At 44.1% G+C, this 19,819-nt stretch overlaps 1 protein-coding gene across 1 annotated transcript; it reads left to right on the top strand.

Annotated features, from left to right (window-relative positions):
- The first annotated feature begins 941 nt into the window (after nt 1-941).
- LOC139543441 (variant surface antigen B-like) lies at nt 942-15,996 on the top strand. The gene is made up of 3 exons (XM_071349543.1): nt 942-1,051; nt 1,175-1,425; nt 15,929-15,996. Exons 1-3 carry the CDS (start codon nt 942-944, stop codon nt 15,994-15,996), a joined length of 429 nt encoding a protein of 142 aa, XP_071205644.1.
- The last annotated feature ends 3,823 nt before the right edge of the window (nt 15,997-19,819 follow it).

The raw sequence follows: 19,819 nt of genomic DNA on the forward strand, positions 1-19,819 counted from the left end.
AGGTTTCAGACCAGAGCAAACTCCCCATACTCGCTTTAAGGAGCGTGTGACCGTTCAGGCACCATGTTATGCGGTGATACATACTGTGTCTCCAGTGCGCATTCACAGCCCGGTGCGCTCAGTGCCAGCTCCCCGCAATTGCCGTGCAAAAATGAGCATCCAGCCAGGACGGGTTGTGCCGGCTCAGCGCTCCTGGTCTCCAGTACGCCTCCTCGGACCAGGATATCCTACGCCGGCTCTACGCACTGTGTTTCCAGTGCGCCTTCACAGCCCAGTGCGTCCTGTGCCAGCGCCCCGCACTTGCCGGGCTAAAGTGAGCATCCAGCCAGGACGGGTTGTGCCGGCTCAGCGCTCCTGGTCTCCAGTACGCCTCCTCGGACCAGGATATCCTACGCCGGCTCTACGCACTGTGTTTCCAGTGCGCCTTCACAGCCCAGTGCGTCCTGTGCCAGCGCCCCGCACTTGCCGGGCTAAAGTGAGCATCCAGCCAGGACGGGTTGTGCCAGCTCTACGCTCCAGACCTCCAGTGCGCCTCCACGGCCCAGTATATCCTGTATCAGCTCCACGCACCCGGCCTCCAGTGCGTCTCTCCAGCCTGGTACGCCCTGTGCCTGCTCCACGCACCAGGCTTCCAGTGCGCCTCCGCAGTCCGGAGCCTCCTGTGAGGGTTCCCAGTCCGAAGCCTCCAGTGATGATACATGGCCCGAAGCCTCCAGTGATGATCCATGGCCCGAAGCCTCCAGTGATGATCCATGGCACGAAGCCTCCAGTGATGATCCATGGCCCGAAGCCTCCAGGGATGATCCATGGCCCGAAGCCTCCAGTGATGATCCATGGCCCGAAGCCTCCAGTGATGATCCATGGCACGAAGCCTCCAGTGATGATCCATGGACCGGAGCCTGCAGTGATGATCTATGGCCCGAAGCCTCCAGTGATGATCCATGGCCGAAGCCTCCAGTGATGATCCATGGTGCGGAGGCTCCAGCGAGGGTTCCCAGTCCGGAGCCTCCAGCGAGGGTTCCCAGTCCGGAGCCTCCAGCGACGGTCCCCAGTCCGGAGCCTCCAGCGACGGTCTCCAGTCCGGAACCTCCAGCGACGGTCCCCAGTCCGGAGCCTCCAGCGACGGTCCCCAGTCCGGAGCCTCCAGCGACGGTCTCCAGTCCGGAACCTCCAGCGACGGTCCCCAGTCCGGAGCCTCCAGCGACGGTTCCCAGTCCGGAGCCTCCAGCTGGGATTCCCAGTCCGGAGTCCCCGGCAACGATATACGGTCCGGAGTCCCCGGCGACGATCCATGGTTCGATTCCTCCGGCAATGATTCACAGTCCGGAGCTTCCGGCGACGTTCTCCGCACCAGAGGCGCCACCGAAGTTGGCGGAGCCACGAGCGGAGCGGGGTCTGTGTCCCGCACCGGAGCCGCCACTGAGGGTAGATGCCCACCCGGACCCTCCCCTATAGGTTCAGGTTTGCGGCCGGAGTCCGCACGTTTGTGGGGGGGTACTGTCACGCCCTGACCTTAGAGATCCTTATAATTCTCTATTTTGGTCAGGGTGTGACTAGGGTGGGAAATCTAGTTTTCCTATTTCTTTGTTTGGCCTGGTATGGTTCCCAATCAGAGGCAGCTGTCTACCGTTGTCTCTGATTGGGGATCATACTTAGGCAGCCTTTTCCCACCTTAGTTTGTGGGATCTTGATTTTGTATAGTTGCTGTGTAGCCTGCAGAACTTTACGTTCGTTTTTGTATTTTGTTGTTTTTCGGTGTTCATTTTAATAAAAGTATGATGTTTGCCTACCACGCTGCACCTTGGTCTCCTCATTCAAACAACGAACGTAACAGACTGGACATTGACGAGTAATATACTCGAAGCGGTGTGTCGTGTGCACGCCTTTGAAGTCTGACAAGGAGGCCGCTCTGTCTACCTCTTCTGCGGCGGCGTTGTTTTGGGTCGACCTCTGGGATTAGATCCAATGTCCTGGGTGGTGGTCCAAACAAAGGATCCGCTTCGGGAAAGTTGTATTCCTGGTCATAATGTTGGTAAGTTGACGTCGCTCTTATATCCAATAGTTCTTCCCGGCTGTATGTAATAACACTTGAGATTTTCTGGGCTAACAATGTAAGAAATAATACATAAAAAAACAAAATAGTGCATAGTTTCCTAAGGACTCGAAGCGAGGCGACCATCTCTGTCGGCGCCATCTTGGTCAAATAGCCCTTACACAGCCTGGAGGTGTGTTATGGGTCATCGTCCTGTTGAAAAACAAATGATAGTCCCACTAAGCGCAAACCAGATGGATGGCGTATCGCTGCAGAATGTTCTGGCAGCCATGCTGGTTAAGTGTGCCTTGAATTCTAAATAAATCACTGACAGTGTCACCAGCAAAGCACCCCCACACCATCACACCTCCTCCATGATTCATAGTGGAAACCACCATTCACCCACTCTGTGTCTCAGAAAGGCACGGTGGTTGGAACTAAAAATCTTGAATTTGGACTCATCAGACCAAAGGACAAATTTCCACCGGTGTAATGTCCATTGCTCTTGTTTCTTGGCCCAAGCAAGTCTCTTCTTCTTATTGGTCCTTTATTAGTATTTTCTTTGCAGCAATTCGACCATGGAGGCCTGATTCACGCAGTCCCCTCTGAACAGTTGGTGTTGAGATGTGTCTGTTACTGGAACTCTGTGAAGCATTTATTTGGGCTGCAATCCGAAGTGCAGTTATCTCTAATGAACTTATCCTGTGCAGCAGAGGTAACTCTGGGTCTTCCTTTCCTGTGGCAGTCCTCATGAGAGCCAATTTCATCATTGCGCTTGATGGTTTTTGCGACTGCACATGAAGAAACTTTACAAGTTCTTGTAATGTTCCACATCGACTGACCTTCATGTCTTTGCTTATTTGATCTGTCCTTCCATAATATGGACTTTTGCCAAATAGGACTATCTTCTGTATACCAACCCTACCTTGTGACGACAAAACTGATTGGCTCAAATGCATTAAGAAGGAAAGAAATTCCACAAATTAACTTTTAACAAGGCACACCTGTTAATTGAAGTGCATTCCAGGTGACTACCTCATCAAGCTGATTGAGAGAATGCCAAGCGTGTGCAAAGGGTGGCTATTTTGAAGAATTTGTTAACACTTTTTGGGTTACTACATGATTCCATATGTGTTATTTCATAGTTTAGATGTCTTCTATATTATTCTACAATGTAGAAAATAGTAAACATAAAGAAAAACCTTGGAATGAGTAGGTGTGTCCAAACTTTGGACTGGTACTGTATATAAAAAAAGATACAGCCATGTAATAGAAACATATTTTTAAAAGAAGTAGGAACGGTAGCAGGAATACAATTGTCATGACGTTGGCCTGTGGGTAAGGTTTATGACCCCCCCATAAATACCTTTCTCCCCTCTCTCTCTTGACTCTACTGAAGGACTCTTGAATAGCCTTTGTTAAACATAGAGAGTCTGGGAACATCAAACAAGTGGGGGGAAAGGAACCATATTTCGGTAATAGAACCAGTTGAAAATATGCGTTGGTACTTAATGAATATGATGTCAGTTCAGTTGTCATCTGAGACATTATGACTGATGACAGGACGACATAAACTGTATCTGGGAAAGTCTACACATTCTAGTTATCAGATTCACATTTCACTATTTGTGAAAAGATTAAATGTAATTTTAGCTTCCAAATGAGAGATTTGGGTTTTCATAAAGTTAGAGCTCTGCTCAATCAGTGGCCCGCCCCTGTGAAGAGACATGGGTTATAAACTATGAAACACACCCTTCTCTCCCTCCACTATATAAGCCCTTGACGAAAATGTAACTATCTGCTCCGAGGACGATAGGACGACGGTCCATACATTGAAAAGGACTAACATGTCAACTACAGAACTAAGCCAACCTCAGCGTGAGTTTTGGTTGTGAATGGTATAAACTTTGAACTCTTATTCACTAAAGAAGTGAGACATCCTAGCCGTTGAGTTAGCAACAGCAGCTGTAAACGTGGGCTAGGAAAGGACGGATGACCTATTCCGTCTACCACACAACGACGATACTACAACGTATCCAATTTACCACCAGTGACATTCTTCCGAGGACAGGAGGATCTCTGTTGGCCAACACGGCCAGCATCTACGACCAACCTACCGAAGCGCAGCTCAGAGTAAATATTTATTGCATTTTCCTTTTCCAAATGGGCGGTAATTTAGAATGCATAAGATACTGTATTTACGATAGCACAGCTTCTCCCTTTGTTCCTCAGTCTTCCCGCTCTTTCACTCAAACCCAACCCCCTTTCCTTTGTGTAACCAGCTGTCATATCTGTTCCGTCCGCTAGGGACGTTTTCCTTTATGACATAATTTGTAATCAAGGTATGATTCATTCTGTGTATATGTAATTCTGTGTGATTAGTTAGGTATTTAGTAAATATATAATCAAACCCAATTTTGTATTGCTGATTCAACTTGTTAGCCAGGGTTCGTGAAGATAACCAAGAATTCTACGATGTTCAGATGAGACTGAAATAAGGTGACGATTAATATTGACTGCTATTGATGTAAAATATTACTAGGTTTCTCAAGAGTTTATTCGGAAGATAACAGCTCTATAAACACTCTTTCGTGGTTAATTTCGTGGTTAATTACATTTACATGATTAGCTCTGTTATGCTGGTGAATGAGGACCCAAAAGCGACTTAATAGAAACAGAGTCTTTAATCCAGTCTTAAACAAACAATGATAAAATCCAAAACAGGAAACTGAAATCCTCTCGTCAGTAGAGAGGAACGACTGGAGACGCGACCACAGACTGCAGGTCGCTTCAGGAAGGCACAGGCCGTAGCTGACATAGACACCTGCTCACACGCAGCATCTGAAGAAGGCAAAAACACGACAGGGCGGAACAAGGACACAGAACAGCAAACATCAAACAAGAATCCGACAAGGACAGAAGCGGAAAACAGAAAAATCAGGATATCGTCAAGGTAAACGAAAACAAAGATGTTCAGCATGTCTCTCAGTACATCATTAACTAATGCCTGAAAGACAGCTGGAGCATTAGCGAGACCGAACGGCAGAACCCGGTATTCAAAATGCCCTAACGGAGTGTTAAACGCCGTTTTCCACTCGTCCCCCTCTCTGATGCGCACGAGATGGTAAGCGTTACGAAGGTCCAACTTAGTAAAGAACCTGGCTCCCTGCAGAATCTCGAAGGCTGACGACATAAGGGGAAGCGGATGACGATTCTTAACCGTTATGTCATTCAGCCCTCGATAATCCACGCAGGGGCGCAGAGTACCGTCCTTCTTCTTAACAAAAAAAAACCCCGCTCCGGCGGGAGAGGAAGAAGGCACCACGGTACCGGCGTCGAGAGAAACAGACAGATAATCCTCGAGAGCCTTACGTTCGGGAGCCGACAGAGAGTATAGTCTACCCCGAGGGGGAGTGGTCCCCGGAAGGAGATCAATCTCTGTTATGCTGGTGAATGAGGACCCAAAAGCGACTTAATAGAAACAGAGTCTTTAATCCAGTCTTAAACAAACAATGATAAAATCCAAAACAGGAAACTGAAATCCTCTCGTCAGTAGAGAGGAACGACTGGAGACGCGACCACAGACTGCAGGTCGCTTCAGGAAGGCACAGGCCGTAGCTGACATAGACACCTGCTCACACGCAGCATCTGAAGAAGGCAAAAACACGACAGGGCGGAACAAGGACACAGAACAGCAAACATCAAACAAGAATCCGACAAGGACAGAAGCGGAAAACAGAGGGAGAAATAGGGACTCTAATCAGAGGGCAAAATAGGGGACAGGTGTGAAAGAGTAAATGAAGGTTAGGAGAATGAGAAACAGCTGGGAGCAGGAACGGAACGATAGAGAGAGAGAGCGAGAGAGGGAGAGAGGGAGGGGGAGAGAGAGGGATAGAAAAAGGGAAAGAACCTAATAAGACCAGCAGAGGGAAGCACAGGGACAAGACATGATGATCAAAGACAAAACATGACAAGCTCAATCAGGTTATATTAATTACAGAGAAAGGATTTTATAGAATAGCATGTCATATCACTTAATCCGGCATAGCCAAAGACACGACACAATGATCTCCAAAAGTATTGGTACAGTGACAATTTGGACAGTACAGTACAGACTGTCTGCTTTAATTTGAGGGTATTTTCATCCATATTAGGTAAACCGTTTAGAAATAATAGCACTTTTTGTATATAGTCCTCCCATTTTAGGGGACCAAAAGTATTGGGATAAATTCTCTTGTATTTGGTCCCATATACAATGATTACATCAAGTTTGTGACTCTACAAACTTGTTTGATGCCTTTTCTGTTTGTTTTGGTTTTGTTTCAGATTATTTTGTGCCAAACAGACATGAATAGTAAATAACATACAGTTGAAGTTGAAAGTTTACATACAATTAGGTTGGAGTCATTAAAACTCATTTTTCAACCACTCCACAAATTTCTTGTTAAACAAACTATAGTTTTGGCAAGTCGGTTAAGACATATACTTTGTGCATGACAGAAGTAATTTTTCCAACAATTGTTTACAGATAGGTTATTTCACTTATTATTCACTGTACCACAATTCCAGTGGATCAGAAGTTTACATACACTAAATTGACTGTGCCTTTAAACAGCTAGGAAAATTCCAGAAAATGTTGTCATGGCTTTAGAAGCTTCTGATAGGCTAATTGACATCATTTGAGTGAATTGGAGGTGTACCTGTGGATGTATTTCAAGGCCTACCTTCAAACTCAGTGCCTCTTTGCTTGACATCATGGGAAAATCTAAAGAAATCAGCCAAGACCTCAGAAAAATTATTGTAGACCTCCACAAGTCTGGTTCATCCTTGGGAGCAATTTCCAAATGCCTGAAGGTACCATGTTCATCTGTACAAACAATAGTACGCAAGTATAAACACCATGGGACCACGCAGCCATCATACCGCTCAGGAAGGAGATGCATTCTGTCTCCTAGAGATGAACGTACTTTGGAAATCAATCCCAGAACAACAGCAAAGGACCTTGTGAAGATGCTGAAGGAAACAGGCACAAAAGTATTTATATCCACAGTAAAACTTGTCTTATATCGACATACTCTGAAAGGCCGCTCAGCAAGGAAGAAGCCACTGCTCCAAAACCGCCATAAAAAAGCCAGACTACAGTTTGCAACTGCACATGGGGACAAATATCGTACTTTTTGGAGAAATGTCCTCTGGTCTGATGAAACAAAAATTGAACTGCTTGGCCATAATGACCATCGTTATGTTTGGAGGAAAATGTCAAAGAACACCATCCCAACCGTTAAGCACGGGGGTGGCAGCATCATGTTGTGGGGGTGCTTTGCTGCAGGAGGGACTGGTGCACTTCACAAAATAGATGGCATCATGAGGCAGGAAAATAAATAAATAAATCATTTCACCTTTATTTAACCAGGTAGGCTAGTTGAGAACAAGTTCTAATGTACAACTGCGACCTGGCCAAGATAAAGCAAAGCAGTGCGACACAAACAACAACAAAGAGTTACACGTGGAATAAACAAGCGTACAGTCAATAACACAATAGAAAAAAAAGAAAGTCTATATACAGTGTGTGCAAATGGCGTGAGGAGGTAAGGCAATAAATAGGCTATAGTAGCGAAGTAATTACAATTTAGCAAATTAACACTGGAGTGATAGATGAGCAGATGGTGATGTGCAAGTAGCAATACTGGTGGGCAAAAGAGCAGAAAAGTAAATAAAAACAGTATGGGGATGAGGTAGGTAGATTGGGTGGGCTATTTACAGATGCGCTATGTACAGCTGCAGCGATCGGTTAGCTGCTCAGATAGCTGATGTTTTAAAGTTTAGCTGCTCAGATAGCTGATGTTTTAAAGTTAGTGAGGGAAATATAAGTCTCCAGCTTCAGCGATTTTTGCAATTCGTTCCAGTCATTGGCAGCAGAGAACTTGAAGGAAAGGTGGCCAAAGGAGGTGTTGGCTTTGGGGATGACCAGTGAGATATACCTGCTGGAGCGCATGCTACGGGTGGGTGTTGTTATCATGATTATGTGGATATATTGAAGCAACATCTCAAGACATCAGTCAGGAAGTTAAAGCTTGGTCGCAAATGGGTCTTCCAAATGAACAATGACCCCAAGCATACTTCCAAAGTTGTGGCAAAATGGCTTAAGGACGACAAAGTTAAGGTATTGGAATGGCCATCACAAAGCCCTGACTCAATCCTATATAAAATGTGTGGGCAGAACTGAAAAAGTGTGTGCGAGCAAGGAGGCCTACAAACCTGACTCAGTTACACCTGCTCTGTCAGGAGGAATGGGCCAAAATTATTGTGGCAAGCTTGTGGAAGGCTACCCGAAATGTTTGACCCAAGTTAAACAATTTAAAGGCAATGCTACCAAATACTAATCGAGTGTATCTAAACTTCTGACCCCCTCGGAATGTGATGAAAGAAATAAAAGCTGAAATAAATCATTCTCTCTACTATTATTCTGACATTTCACATTCTTTTTTTTCAATTTAAAGTTTTATTAAGTTGTCTTGTTTTTCAATCAACCAACAAAACACATTCCACATTCACAGATGCGACAGGCTTTAAAATAAAATAAAATGAAAATATATATAATAATAATAAAAAAATAAAAAAATATATTAATATATATATATATACATACACACAAAGAATAATTATTACAAAATGTAAAATATAAAACTTGCAGCAGCACTATCAAGGTTCTTATTAGCTATTTCCAGCCTTAGCTGAGACAACGAGCAAATAATTTGTTTTTAGATTTTACAGCACCTTACACAACATGCATCTGCTCATCTCCCTAATCACCCCATTCACTCTGTCCAATTTGAAATATAGTTGAGTAGTGGAGACCAGAGTCTATCAAACTTGGGCTGTATCTTGCGGAGGTCATAAGTGAGCTTTTCAAGAGGGAGAAAGTCAACAATCTGGTCAATCCACATTTTAAATGTAGGAGAGGTATTAGAGGCCCACAATAGAAGAATACATTTCTTAGCAAAGTATGTAATGGTCATAAGCAAATTTTCTCTGTCAGGATCAAGAACAAAGTCCTGCTGGGCATTAAGAAGATAGATACACGGGGTCATATCAAACTGTACATCTAGTATTTTCTGTGCAGCAGTATGTATAGATTGCCAAAATCTGGCAATCTCTCTATAGCTCCAAAATACATGCATATAGGTTCCACTTTCAGAAGTACATATTTTACAGTTAGGAGAATTGTCTGTTTTCATTCTATGGAGTCTCAAGGGAGTGTAATAAAATTTGTACAAAAATGTGTAATTAGATTGTTTCATTTTTACATTAGTAGAGGAGCAATATACCCTGTCGCAAACCTCCGCCCATAACTCATCACTGATAGTCAGACCAAGGTCCTTTTCCCAGATTATTTTCAAGGGAGTAAAGGAGGAGCCTCCTTTCTCAGAAAGGAGTCTATAGATATAAGATAGTTTGCCTTTAATGGATTGTGCTGTGACAAGAAGGGTTTCAACTTCATTCAACTGAGTTCTAAACCTCCTCTTGGAAGTAAATGAGGAAATGACATGTCTAATTTGAAGATATTTTTTTTTAAATGGGATCTTAGCACATTGAATTCACTGCAGAGCTCTTGAAAGGATTTCAGTGTAGTGGTCTTCTGATGAAATAGGTCTGAAAAGGTCCTGATTCCTAGAGTATGCCAAAGATTAAAGTTGGCATCCCGCTGGGCTTTTGGCAAGTCTGGGTTGCCTACTATAGGCGAGTGAGAACATATTTGGGAGGAAATGCCCAGGTATTTTGCGACCTCACATCTCAACATAGGGCTACTCAATGTTAGATTCCTCACTTCAAAGGCAGTTAAAGTCAATGAACTAATCACTGATCATAATCTTGATGTGATTGGCCTGACTGAAACATGGCTTAAGCCTGATGAATTTACTGTGGTAAATGAGGCCTCACCTCCTGGTTACACTAGTGACCATATCCCCCGTGCATCCCGCAAAGGCGGAGGTGTTGCTAACATTTACGATAGCAAATTTCAATTTACAAAAAAGAAAATGACGTTTTCGTCTTTTGAGCTTCTAGTCATGAAATGTATGCAGCCTACTCAATCCCTTTTTATAGCTATCGTTTACAGGCCTCCTGGGCCATATACAGCGTTCCTCACTGAGTTCCCTGAATTCCTATCGGACCTTGTAGTCATAGCAGATAATATTGAAATTTTTGGTGATTTTAATATTCACATGGAAAAGTCCACAGACCCACTCCAAAAGGCTTTCGGAGCCATCATCGACTCGGTGGGTTTTGTCCAACATGTCTCTGGACCTACTCACTGCCACAGTCATACTCTGGACCTAGTTTTGTCCCATGGAATAAATGTTGTAGATCTTAATGTTTTTCCTCATAATCTATCTGACCACCATTTTATTACGTTTGCAATCGCAACAAATAATCTGCTCCGACCCCAACCAAGGAGCATCAAAAGTCGTGCTATAAATTCTCAGACAACACAAAGATTCCTTGATTACCTTCCAGACTCCTTCTGCCTGCCCAAGGACGTCAGAGGACAAAAATCAGTTAACCACCTAACTGAGGAACTCAATTTAACCTTGCGCAATACCCTAGATGCAGTTGCACCCCTAAAAACTAAAAACATTTGTCATAAGAAACTAGCTCCCTGGTATACAGAAAATACCCGAGCTCTGAAGCAAGCTTCCAGAAAATTGGAACGAAAATGGCGCCACACCAAACTGGAAGTCTTCCGACTAGCTTGGAAAGACAGTACCGTGCAGTATCGAAGAGCCCTCACTGCTACTCGATCATCCTATTTTTCCAACTTAATTGAGAAAAATAAGAATAATCCTAAATTTATTTTTGATACTGTCGCAAAGCTAACTAAAAAGCAGCATTCCCCAAGTGAGGATGGCTTTCACTTCAGCAGTAATAAATTCATGAACTTCTTTGAGGAAAAGATCATGATCATTAGAAAGCGAATTACGGACTCCTCTTTAAATCTGCGTATTCCTCCAAAGCTCAGTTGTCCTGAGTCTGCACAACTCTGCCAGGACCTAGGATCAAGAGAGACACTTAAGTGTTTTAGTACTATATCTCTTGACACAATGATGAAAATAATCATGGCCTCTAAACCTTCAAGCTGCATACTGGACCCTATTCCAACTAAACTACTGAAAGAGCTGCTTCCTGTGCTTGGCCCTCCTATGTTGAACATAATAAATGGCTCTCTATCCACCGGATGTGTACCAAACTCACTAAAAGTGGCAGTAATAAAGCCTCTCTTGAAAAAGCCAAACCTTGACCCAGAAAATATAAAAAACTATCGGCCTATATCGAATCTTCCATTCCTCTCAAAAATGTTAGAAAAAGCTGTTGCGCAGCAACTCACTGCCTTCCTGAAGACAAACAATGTATACGAAATGCTTCAGTCTGGTTTTAGACCCCATCATAGCACTGTATCTGCACTTGTGAAGGTGATAAATGACCTTTTAATGGCGTCAGATCGAGGCTCTGCATCTGTCCTCGTGCTACTAGACCTTAGTGCTGCCTTTGATACCATCGATCACCACATTCTTTTGGAGAGATTGGAAACCCAAATTGGTCTACACGGACAAGTTCTGGCCTGGTTTAGATCTTATCTGTCGGAAAGATATCAGTTTGTCTCTGTGAATGGTTTGTCCTCTGACAAATCAACTGTACATTTCGGTGTTCCTCAAGGTTCCGTTTTAGGACCACTATTGTTTCACTATATATTTTACCTCTTGGGGATGTCATTCGAAAACATAATGTTAACTTTCACTGCTATGCGGATGACACACAGCTGTACATTTCAATGAAACACGGTGAAGCCCCAAAATTGCCCTCGCTAGAAGCCTGTGTTTCAGACATAAGGAAGTGGATGGCTGCAAACTTTCTACTTTTAAACTCGGACAAAACAGAGATGCTTGTTCTAGGTCCAAAGAAACAAAGAGATCTTCTGTTTAATCTGACAATTAATCTTGATGGTTGTAAAGCCGTCTCAAATAAAACTGTGAAGGAACTCGGCGTTACTCTGAACCCTGATCTCTCTTTTGACGAACATATCAAGACTGTTTCAAGGACAGCTTTTTTCCATCTACGTAACATTGCAAAAATTTCTGTCCAAAAATTATGCAGAAAAATGTATCCATGCTTTTGTTACTTCAAGGTTAGACTACTGCAATGCTCTACTTTCCGGCTACCCGGATAAAGCACTAAATAAACTTCAGTTAGTGCTAAATACGTCTGCTAGAATCCTGACTAGAACCCACATTTTTTATCATATTACTCCAGTGCTAGCTTCCCTACACTGGCTTCCTGTTAAAGCAAGGGCTGATTTCAAGGTTTTACTGTTAACCTACAAAGCGTTACATGGGCTTGCTCCTACCTATCTTTCAGAGTTGGTCCTGCCGTGCATACCTACACGTACGCTACGGTCACAAGACGCAGGCCTCCTAATTGTCCCTAGAATTTCTAAGCAAACAGCTGGAGGCAGGGCTTTCTCCTGTAGATCTCCATTTTTATGGAATGGTCTGCCTACCCATGTGAGAGACGCAGACTCGGTCTCAACCTTTAAGTCTTTATTGAAGACTCATCTCTTCAGTAGGTCCTATGATTGAGTGTAGTCTGGCCCAGGAGTGTGAAGGTGAACGGAAAGGCTCTGGAGCAACGAACCGCCCTTGCTGTCTCTGCCTGGCCGGTTCCCCTCTCTCCACTGGGATTCTCTGCCTCTAACCCTATTACAGGGGCTCAGTCACTGGCTTACTGGTGCTCTTTCATGCCGTCCCTAGGAGGGGTGCGTCACTTGAGTGGGTTGAGTCACTGACGTGATCATCCTGTCTGGGTTGGCGCCCCCCCTTGGGTTGTGCCGTGGCGGAGATCTTTGTGGGCTATACTCGGCCTTGTCTCAGGATGGTAAGTTGGTGGTTGAAGATATCCCTCTAGTGGTGTGGGGGCTGTGCCTTGGCAAAGTGGGTGGGGTTATATCCTGCCTGTTTGGCCCTGTCCGGGGGTATCATCGGATGGGGCCACAGTGTCTCCTGACCCCTCCTGTCTCAGCCTCCAGTATTTATGCTGCAGTAGTTTATGTGTCGGGGGGCTAGGGTCAGTTTGTTATATCTGGAGTACTTCTCCTGTCTTATCCGGTGTCCTGTGTTAATTTAAGTATGCTCTCTCTAATTCTCTCTTTCTCTCTTTCTTTCTCTCTCTCGAAGGACCTGAGCCCTAGGACCATGCCTCAGGACGACCTGACATGATGACTCCTTGCTGTCCCCAGTCCACCTGGCTGTCTGCTGCTCCAGTTTCAACTGTTCTGCCTGCGGCTATGGAACCCTGACCTGTTCACCGGACGTGCTACCTGTCCCAGACCTGCTGTTTTCAACTCTCTAGAGACCGCAGGAGCGGTAGAGATACTCTTAATGATCGGCTATGAAAAGCCAACTGACATTTACTCCTGAGGTGCTGCACCCTCGACAACTACTGTGATTATTATTATTTGACCATGCTGGTCATTTATGAACATTTGAACATTTTGGCCATGTTCTGTTATAATCTCCACCCGGCACAGCCAGAAGAGGACTGGCCACCCCTCATAGCCTGGTTCCTCTCTAGGTTTCTTCCTAGGTTTTGGCCTTTCTAGGGAGTTTTTCCTAGCCACCGTGCTTCTACACCTGCATTGCTTGCTGTTTGGGGTTTTAGGCTGGGTTTCTATACAGCACTTTGAGATATCAGCTGATGTACGAAGGGCCATATAAAGAAATTTTATTTTATTTGATATTTCTTACAGTCCCTCCACGCTAGTAGGGTGCTGTAAATCACAAAGGTTTTGGCTATGTTGCCCACTTCACTAAAGTTATTAATGAATATAATTGAGCTTAGTGGCAATGAACCACAGGATTGAGCTTCTATCTGAATCCACGTTGACTCTTGTCTGTTTGTGATCCATGTTAGCATGTTGCGGATTTGGGCAGACCAGTAGTACAATTGAAGGGAGGGAAGGGCAAGACGGCCCTTAGATTCAGGTTTCGATAGAGTGGAGAACTTGATCCTAGGTTTTTTATTGCCCCATATAAATTTGGTGATGCTTTGGTTAGTTGTTTTCAAAAAGGAAGCTGGGAGATAGCATGGGAGCATCTGAAATAAATAGTTCAGTCTAGGGAGGATGTTCATACGGATGACATTAATTCTTCCTACTAAGCTAACTGGGAGGGAGATCCAGGTTTGGAGATCTTTCTTGATTCGATCCAGGAGTGGAAGATAATTCTCCTTGAAAAGGCTATTCAGATCTGGTGTTATGAAGATCCCAAGGTATTGAAACCCCTGTGTCTTCCATTGGAATGGACATAGTGTCTTCATAGAGCTGGTGAGTGTAATATTGAGAGGGCAGACAGTAGATTTGTTAAAATTGATCTTATAACCTGCAAACGTGCCATACTGAGCAATTGTGTCTAAAATGGGAGGAAGGGATTTCTCAGGGTTGGATATGTAGAGCAAGACATCATCCGCGTAAAGCGAAATCTTGTGCTGAAGGCCGCCTGCAGAAACACCCATAATACTTGGATTGCTCCTTATCAACTCTGCAAGAGGCTCCGCCCCAACAAGTAGAGCAGGGGGGACAGCGAGCACCCTTGTCTTGTGCCCCGTCCCAAAGGGAATCTGTCAGAGTTCAGTCCGTTAGTAGTCACCATGGCCTTTGGATGAGAGTATAGTGATTTGATCCATTTAATAAAGTTTGGGCCCATATTGAACTTTTCTAAGACTGAGAACAGAAAGCTCCACTCCATCCTGTCGGACGCCTTCTCAGCATCCAGTGAAGCCAGCAGGACAGGGGTCTTCTGTGCATTTACTTGATCAATAATATCAAAAAGACGGCGAATGTTATCAGAAGAGTATCTGTCTCTAATAAATCCAGTTTGGTCCGCTTTTATTATTTTGGGAAGAAGAGTGTTTAGTCTTTTGGCGAGCAATTTGGTAATTATTTTGTAGTGGAAATCCAACAAGCTTATGGGCCGGAAGGAGGAGCAGGATAGAGGTTCCTTGTCTTTTTTGAGCAACACTGTAATGCGAGCTGTGTGCATTGAGTCTGGGAGAACTCCGTTTTTGCAAAAATCCTCCAGCATTGGCATGAAAATACGGCTAAGCTGGGGCCAAAAAGCTTTGTAGAACTCTCTGGGGAATCCATCTGGGCCTGGGGACTTGTTAGGTGGCATGGAGGTGATTGCCTCCAGGATCTCCTCAGGAGTGAAGGGGGAGTTGAGATCTTCTTGGTCGGTCTCTGATAGTTTAGGTAGCGAGATTCCCTCTAGGAAGGAGTGGAGTTCTGCCTCCGTGTGTTTTCTCTCAGAGGTATATAGTTTGCAGTAAAAATCATGAAAAGTTAAATTGATATTTTTTGGGTCATATGTGACCTCGTCCTCTGCTGTTCGGATAGCCATAATTGTGCGCTCTGACTGCTCTTTTTTTAATTGGTAAACAAGCAATCTACTAGGCCTATTGCTATACTCATGGTATTTCTGTTTAGTAAAGAAAACTTTTTTTATCTCCCGAGTATAGTCCAAATTTAGTTTGGCTTTGGCTGCTTTAAGTTGACTCCAGGAGGTGCTGTCTGGGGATTGTTTACGTACTTTTTCACAGCGTTCCAGCTCCCTCTCAAGATCTAGCCTGTGTGCTTCCATTGCTTTTTTCTTAGAGGAAGCATATGCAATTAGATGACAACTTAGTGTGGCTTTAGCAACGTCCCACATTGTGGCCGGAGAAACAGGAGAATCTTTGTTGTCTTGTGTGTAGTTGTCTATCCATGTAGTTACCAATGTATGGAACGCTTCGTTTAATAGCATGGAGGTGTTGAATTTCCAGCTCTTTGATCTCGGGATGTTTTTGCAGAGGTCAAAGCGGAGGTGGACAAAGGCGTGATCCGAAAGTGCTATGGGTCCGATTGTACACGTGGATGAATTTATGAAACTCTTTGGGATAAAAATGTAATCTATACGGGAGTAGGTGTTATGGACATTAGAGTAGTATGTATAGTCCATAGATGAGCTATTAGTCTCTCTCCAGATATCTATCAGTCCCATCTCTTTAGTAAGAGAGTTCAACATCTTTGCAGATCTAGGGTTTGTGGTGGGGACTTGAGATGATTTGTCCAGGGTTGGGTTAAGGGTACAATTAAAATCTCCAGCCAGCACTCCAAAGGAAACACAATGCTCATTGAACAGGGTTATCATTTTCGACATGAAAGCAGGAGTATCTGTGTTAGGGTTTAGTATCTGTGTTATATGTTTAAGATAGTAATTGGTTGTCCATACAGTGACCCAGTTATCAAAATAAATCTCCCCTCCGGATCAGATATGTTTTTGTCAATTATGAATGGAACATTCTTATGGATAAGTATGGCTGTACATCTACTGTTCGATTTGAAAGATGAGAAATACACCTGTCCCACCCAAGCTCTGCGGAGTTTGGCATGTTCAGCATCACAGGGGTGTGTCTCTTGTAATAGCGCGATGTCTGCTTTTTCCTTTATTACAGCACATAATATCTTTTTCCGTTTTATTGCATGACCTAGACCATGGCAGTTCCATGTCAATAGATTTATGGTACTAGTCATCGTCATCGAACAGTAAATCGAAGTTTAGTGCAAGTCATCTCTGGGTAAAGGTGGATAGTAGTTACAGCTGCGTTCACATAAAAGGAAAATAAATGGTTTACATAAAATAACAATCTCTGAACACCCCAGCCGAGTTCCCAAACAACTCGACATATCCCGTTGGATCTATTACCCCCCCGCTCAGTCACAATTCTGCGTTCCAAAAAAAACAAAAACAGGATCAGTTAGCAACGCACAACGTCTCCCCCTCCCCACCAAAGAAATGACTCATCCTCTCCGCCCCGCATTGAGTAAATGGCAACGTAGCCCCCGTCCAGACCACATTAAAAGAGGGAGAAAATAAAATCAATAGCCCAGCCTACATATACCTCCCCCAAGGGACATAGGGAACCGCAAGTAATAATAGCAACAACAACAACAAAAAAGGTAAATAAAAGTAGGCTGAAACGTTAGTAGGCCCAGGTTATGCTATAGATCCTATCCCTCTCAGCTAAAGTAACATAAATAGAGATTAGACAGCTATAATGGCATTTAGCAGGGCGGGTGGGTCTTTGGATATCGGCTATATGTTGTCTTACCTCCTTTAGTAATAACAGTAATCGCATTTAGTCATTGGTCCATTTCTCATTGACCGGGATTGTCTTTCAAAAACCGTTTTGCCTCCTCGGGTGTTTTGAAGTGTCGCAGGGCTCCTTGGTGAAGAATCCTGAGCTCGTTTTGGTATTTGAATCCCCTAAAGATGCCTCGGTCAATGGAGTATTATCACCTCGTCAAACTCTCTGCGCTTTCGGCGTATTCCAGCTGACAGGTCCTGGTGTAAGGTGAGTTTCCCACTGTAATGGTGTTGGTTTTCGCCGCCTGTAGGACTCGTTCCTTGTCGGTGAATCTCAGGAAGCGTATGGTGATTGGGCGCGGTGGTTGTCTGGCTGCTGGTGGGGGCCTCAGTGCTCGGTGAGCTCTCTCGAGTTCTATGGGCCTGTCGGTGGACGTGTGGAGCCACTCGGGAAGTTTGTCTTGCAGGTAGCGGATCAGTGGCATGTTTCCCTCTTCTTTTTCGCACAGATTTAATAGAACACAATTATTCCTTCGCCACCTGTTTTCCAGGTCCTCTGTTTTCTCTTCCAGCTGCTCTATATTTTTTTTAGCATATGCTATTGTTTCCATGGCGTCTGTCAATAAGTTTTCCGTAGATAGGATTCGCCCCTCTGCCTCGTCCAGGTGCCCCGCGTTTATGGTTGGTGTCTGGCTAGACTGCAAACTCTCCTTCCAGACTCATATCAAACATCTCCAATCCAAAATCAAATCTAGAGTCGGCTTTCTATTTCGCAACAAAGCCTCCTTCACTCACGCCGCCAAACTTACCCTAGTAAAACTGACTATCCTACCGATCCTCGACTTCGGCGATGTCATCTACAAAATAGCTTCCAATACTCTACTCAGCAAACTGGATGCAGTTTATCACAGTGCCATCCGTTTTGTTACTAAAGCACCTTATACGACCCACCACTGCGACCTGTATGCCCTAGTCGGCTGGCCCTCGCTACATGTTCGTCGTCAGACCCACTGGCTCCAGGTCATCTACAAGGCTATGCTAGGTAACGTGCCGCCTTATCTCAGTTCACTGGTCACGATGGCTACACCCACCCGTAGCACGCGCTCCAGCAGGTGTATCTTACTGATCATCCCTAAAGCCAAAACCTCATTTGTACGCCTTTCCTTCCAGTTCTCTGCTGCCTGCGACTGGAACGAATTGCAAAAAGTTGATAAAAAAGTTGGAGACTTTTATCTCCCTCAACAACTTTAAACATCTGCTATCCGAGCAGCTAACCGATCGCTGCAGCTGTACATAGTCCATCGGTATATAGCCCACCCAATTTACCTACCTCACCCCCCCATACTGCTTTTATTTATTTACTTTTCTGCTCTTTTGCACACCAGTATCTCTACTTGCACATGATCATCTGATGATTTATCACTCCAGTGTTAATCTGCTAAATTGTAATTATTCGATTTATTGCCTACCTCCTCATGCCTTTTGCACACATTGTATATAGATTCTCTTTTTTCTACCATGTTATTGACTTGTTTATTGTTTACTCCATGTGTAACTCTGTGTTGTTGTCTGTTCACACTGCTATGCTTTATCTTGGCCAGGTCGCAGTTGCAAATGAGAACTTGTTCTCAACTAGCCTACCTGGTTAAATAAAGGTGAAATAAAAAATAAATAAATAAATTAATGGTTATCTTGTTGTTGATGTCAGGCAAAGAATTTTCCAGGATTGTCACCTTGCCCCCTATCGCACTGAGCTGAGAGTTAATGGCATCTAATTTAATGTTGAGTTCTGTACGTTGGGATCTCAACTCAGAAAGGATGTCTTCGACAGAGTGAGAGGTTGGCATTCGTTGGGCCTTGGGGGGGAACGGGTCCTCTTCCTCCTGGCTAATGGCGCTAGCTTTTTCTGAAGCTAGCTGCTTCTTGGAGGCTTTGTCGCTAATGCTTGAGTCCGGGTAAAAATGTCACCTGTAGTTTCGCCTTTTGTAGCCGCCATGACTTTTTGACTAAAGCTAAAGGAGTTTAAACTTGAAGTGGAGGTAAGATTAGGAATTGGAAACTACTTGTGCGGAGCTCTTAGTTCTCGTTCAGGGGTCATGTGATCCCTCACATTTCATATTCTTAAAATAAAGTGGTAATCCTAACTGACCTAAGACAGGGAATTTTTACTAGGATTAAATGTCAGGAATTGTGAAAAACTGAGTTTAAATGTATTTGGCTGAGGTGTATGTAAACTTCCGACTTCAACTGTAGCGTCATTTGGAGTCACTTTTTGTAAATATGTTTCTAAACACCTTTACATTAATGTGGATTCTACCATGATTACGCATAGTCCTGAATGAATCGTGAATAATGATAAGTGAGAAAGTTTCAGACGCCCTCAATCATTTTTTGGGGGGTATGATATTTGTGCCCTTTTTTTGGTCTCACTAACTTTTTCGGGCACCACCTTATTTATTTTTTAAAGATCCATGATCTTCCGTTCTGACTGAGTGACTGACAGAGAGTCAGAGCGGGTCTCACTCTCTTCGATTGTGCGCGTTTGACATCGAATGTGAATTTGCGCCACCTCAGCTCAGCCAATCAGAAAACTGGGCCCGGCGCCTCTTGGTAA

The sequence above is a fragment of the Salvelinus alpinus genome, chromosome 18 (assembly GCF_045679555.1).
Source record: "Salvelinus alpinus chromosome 18, SLU_Salpinus.1, whole genome shotgun sequence".
Classification (NCBI taxonomy): domain Eukaryota; kingdom Metazoa; phylum Chordata; class Actinopteri; order Salmoniformes; family Salmonidae; genus Salvelinus; species Salvelinus alpinus.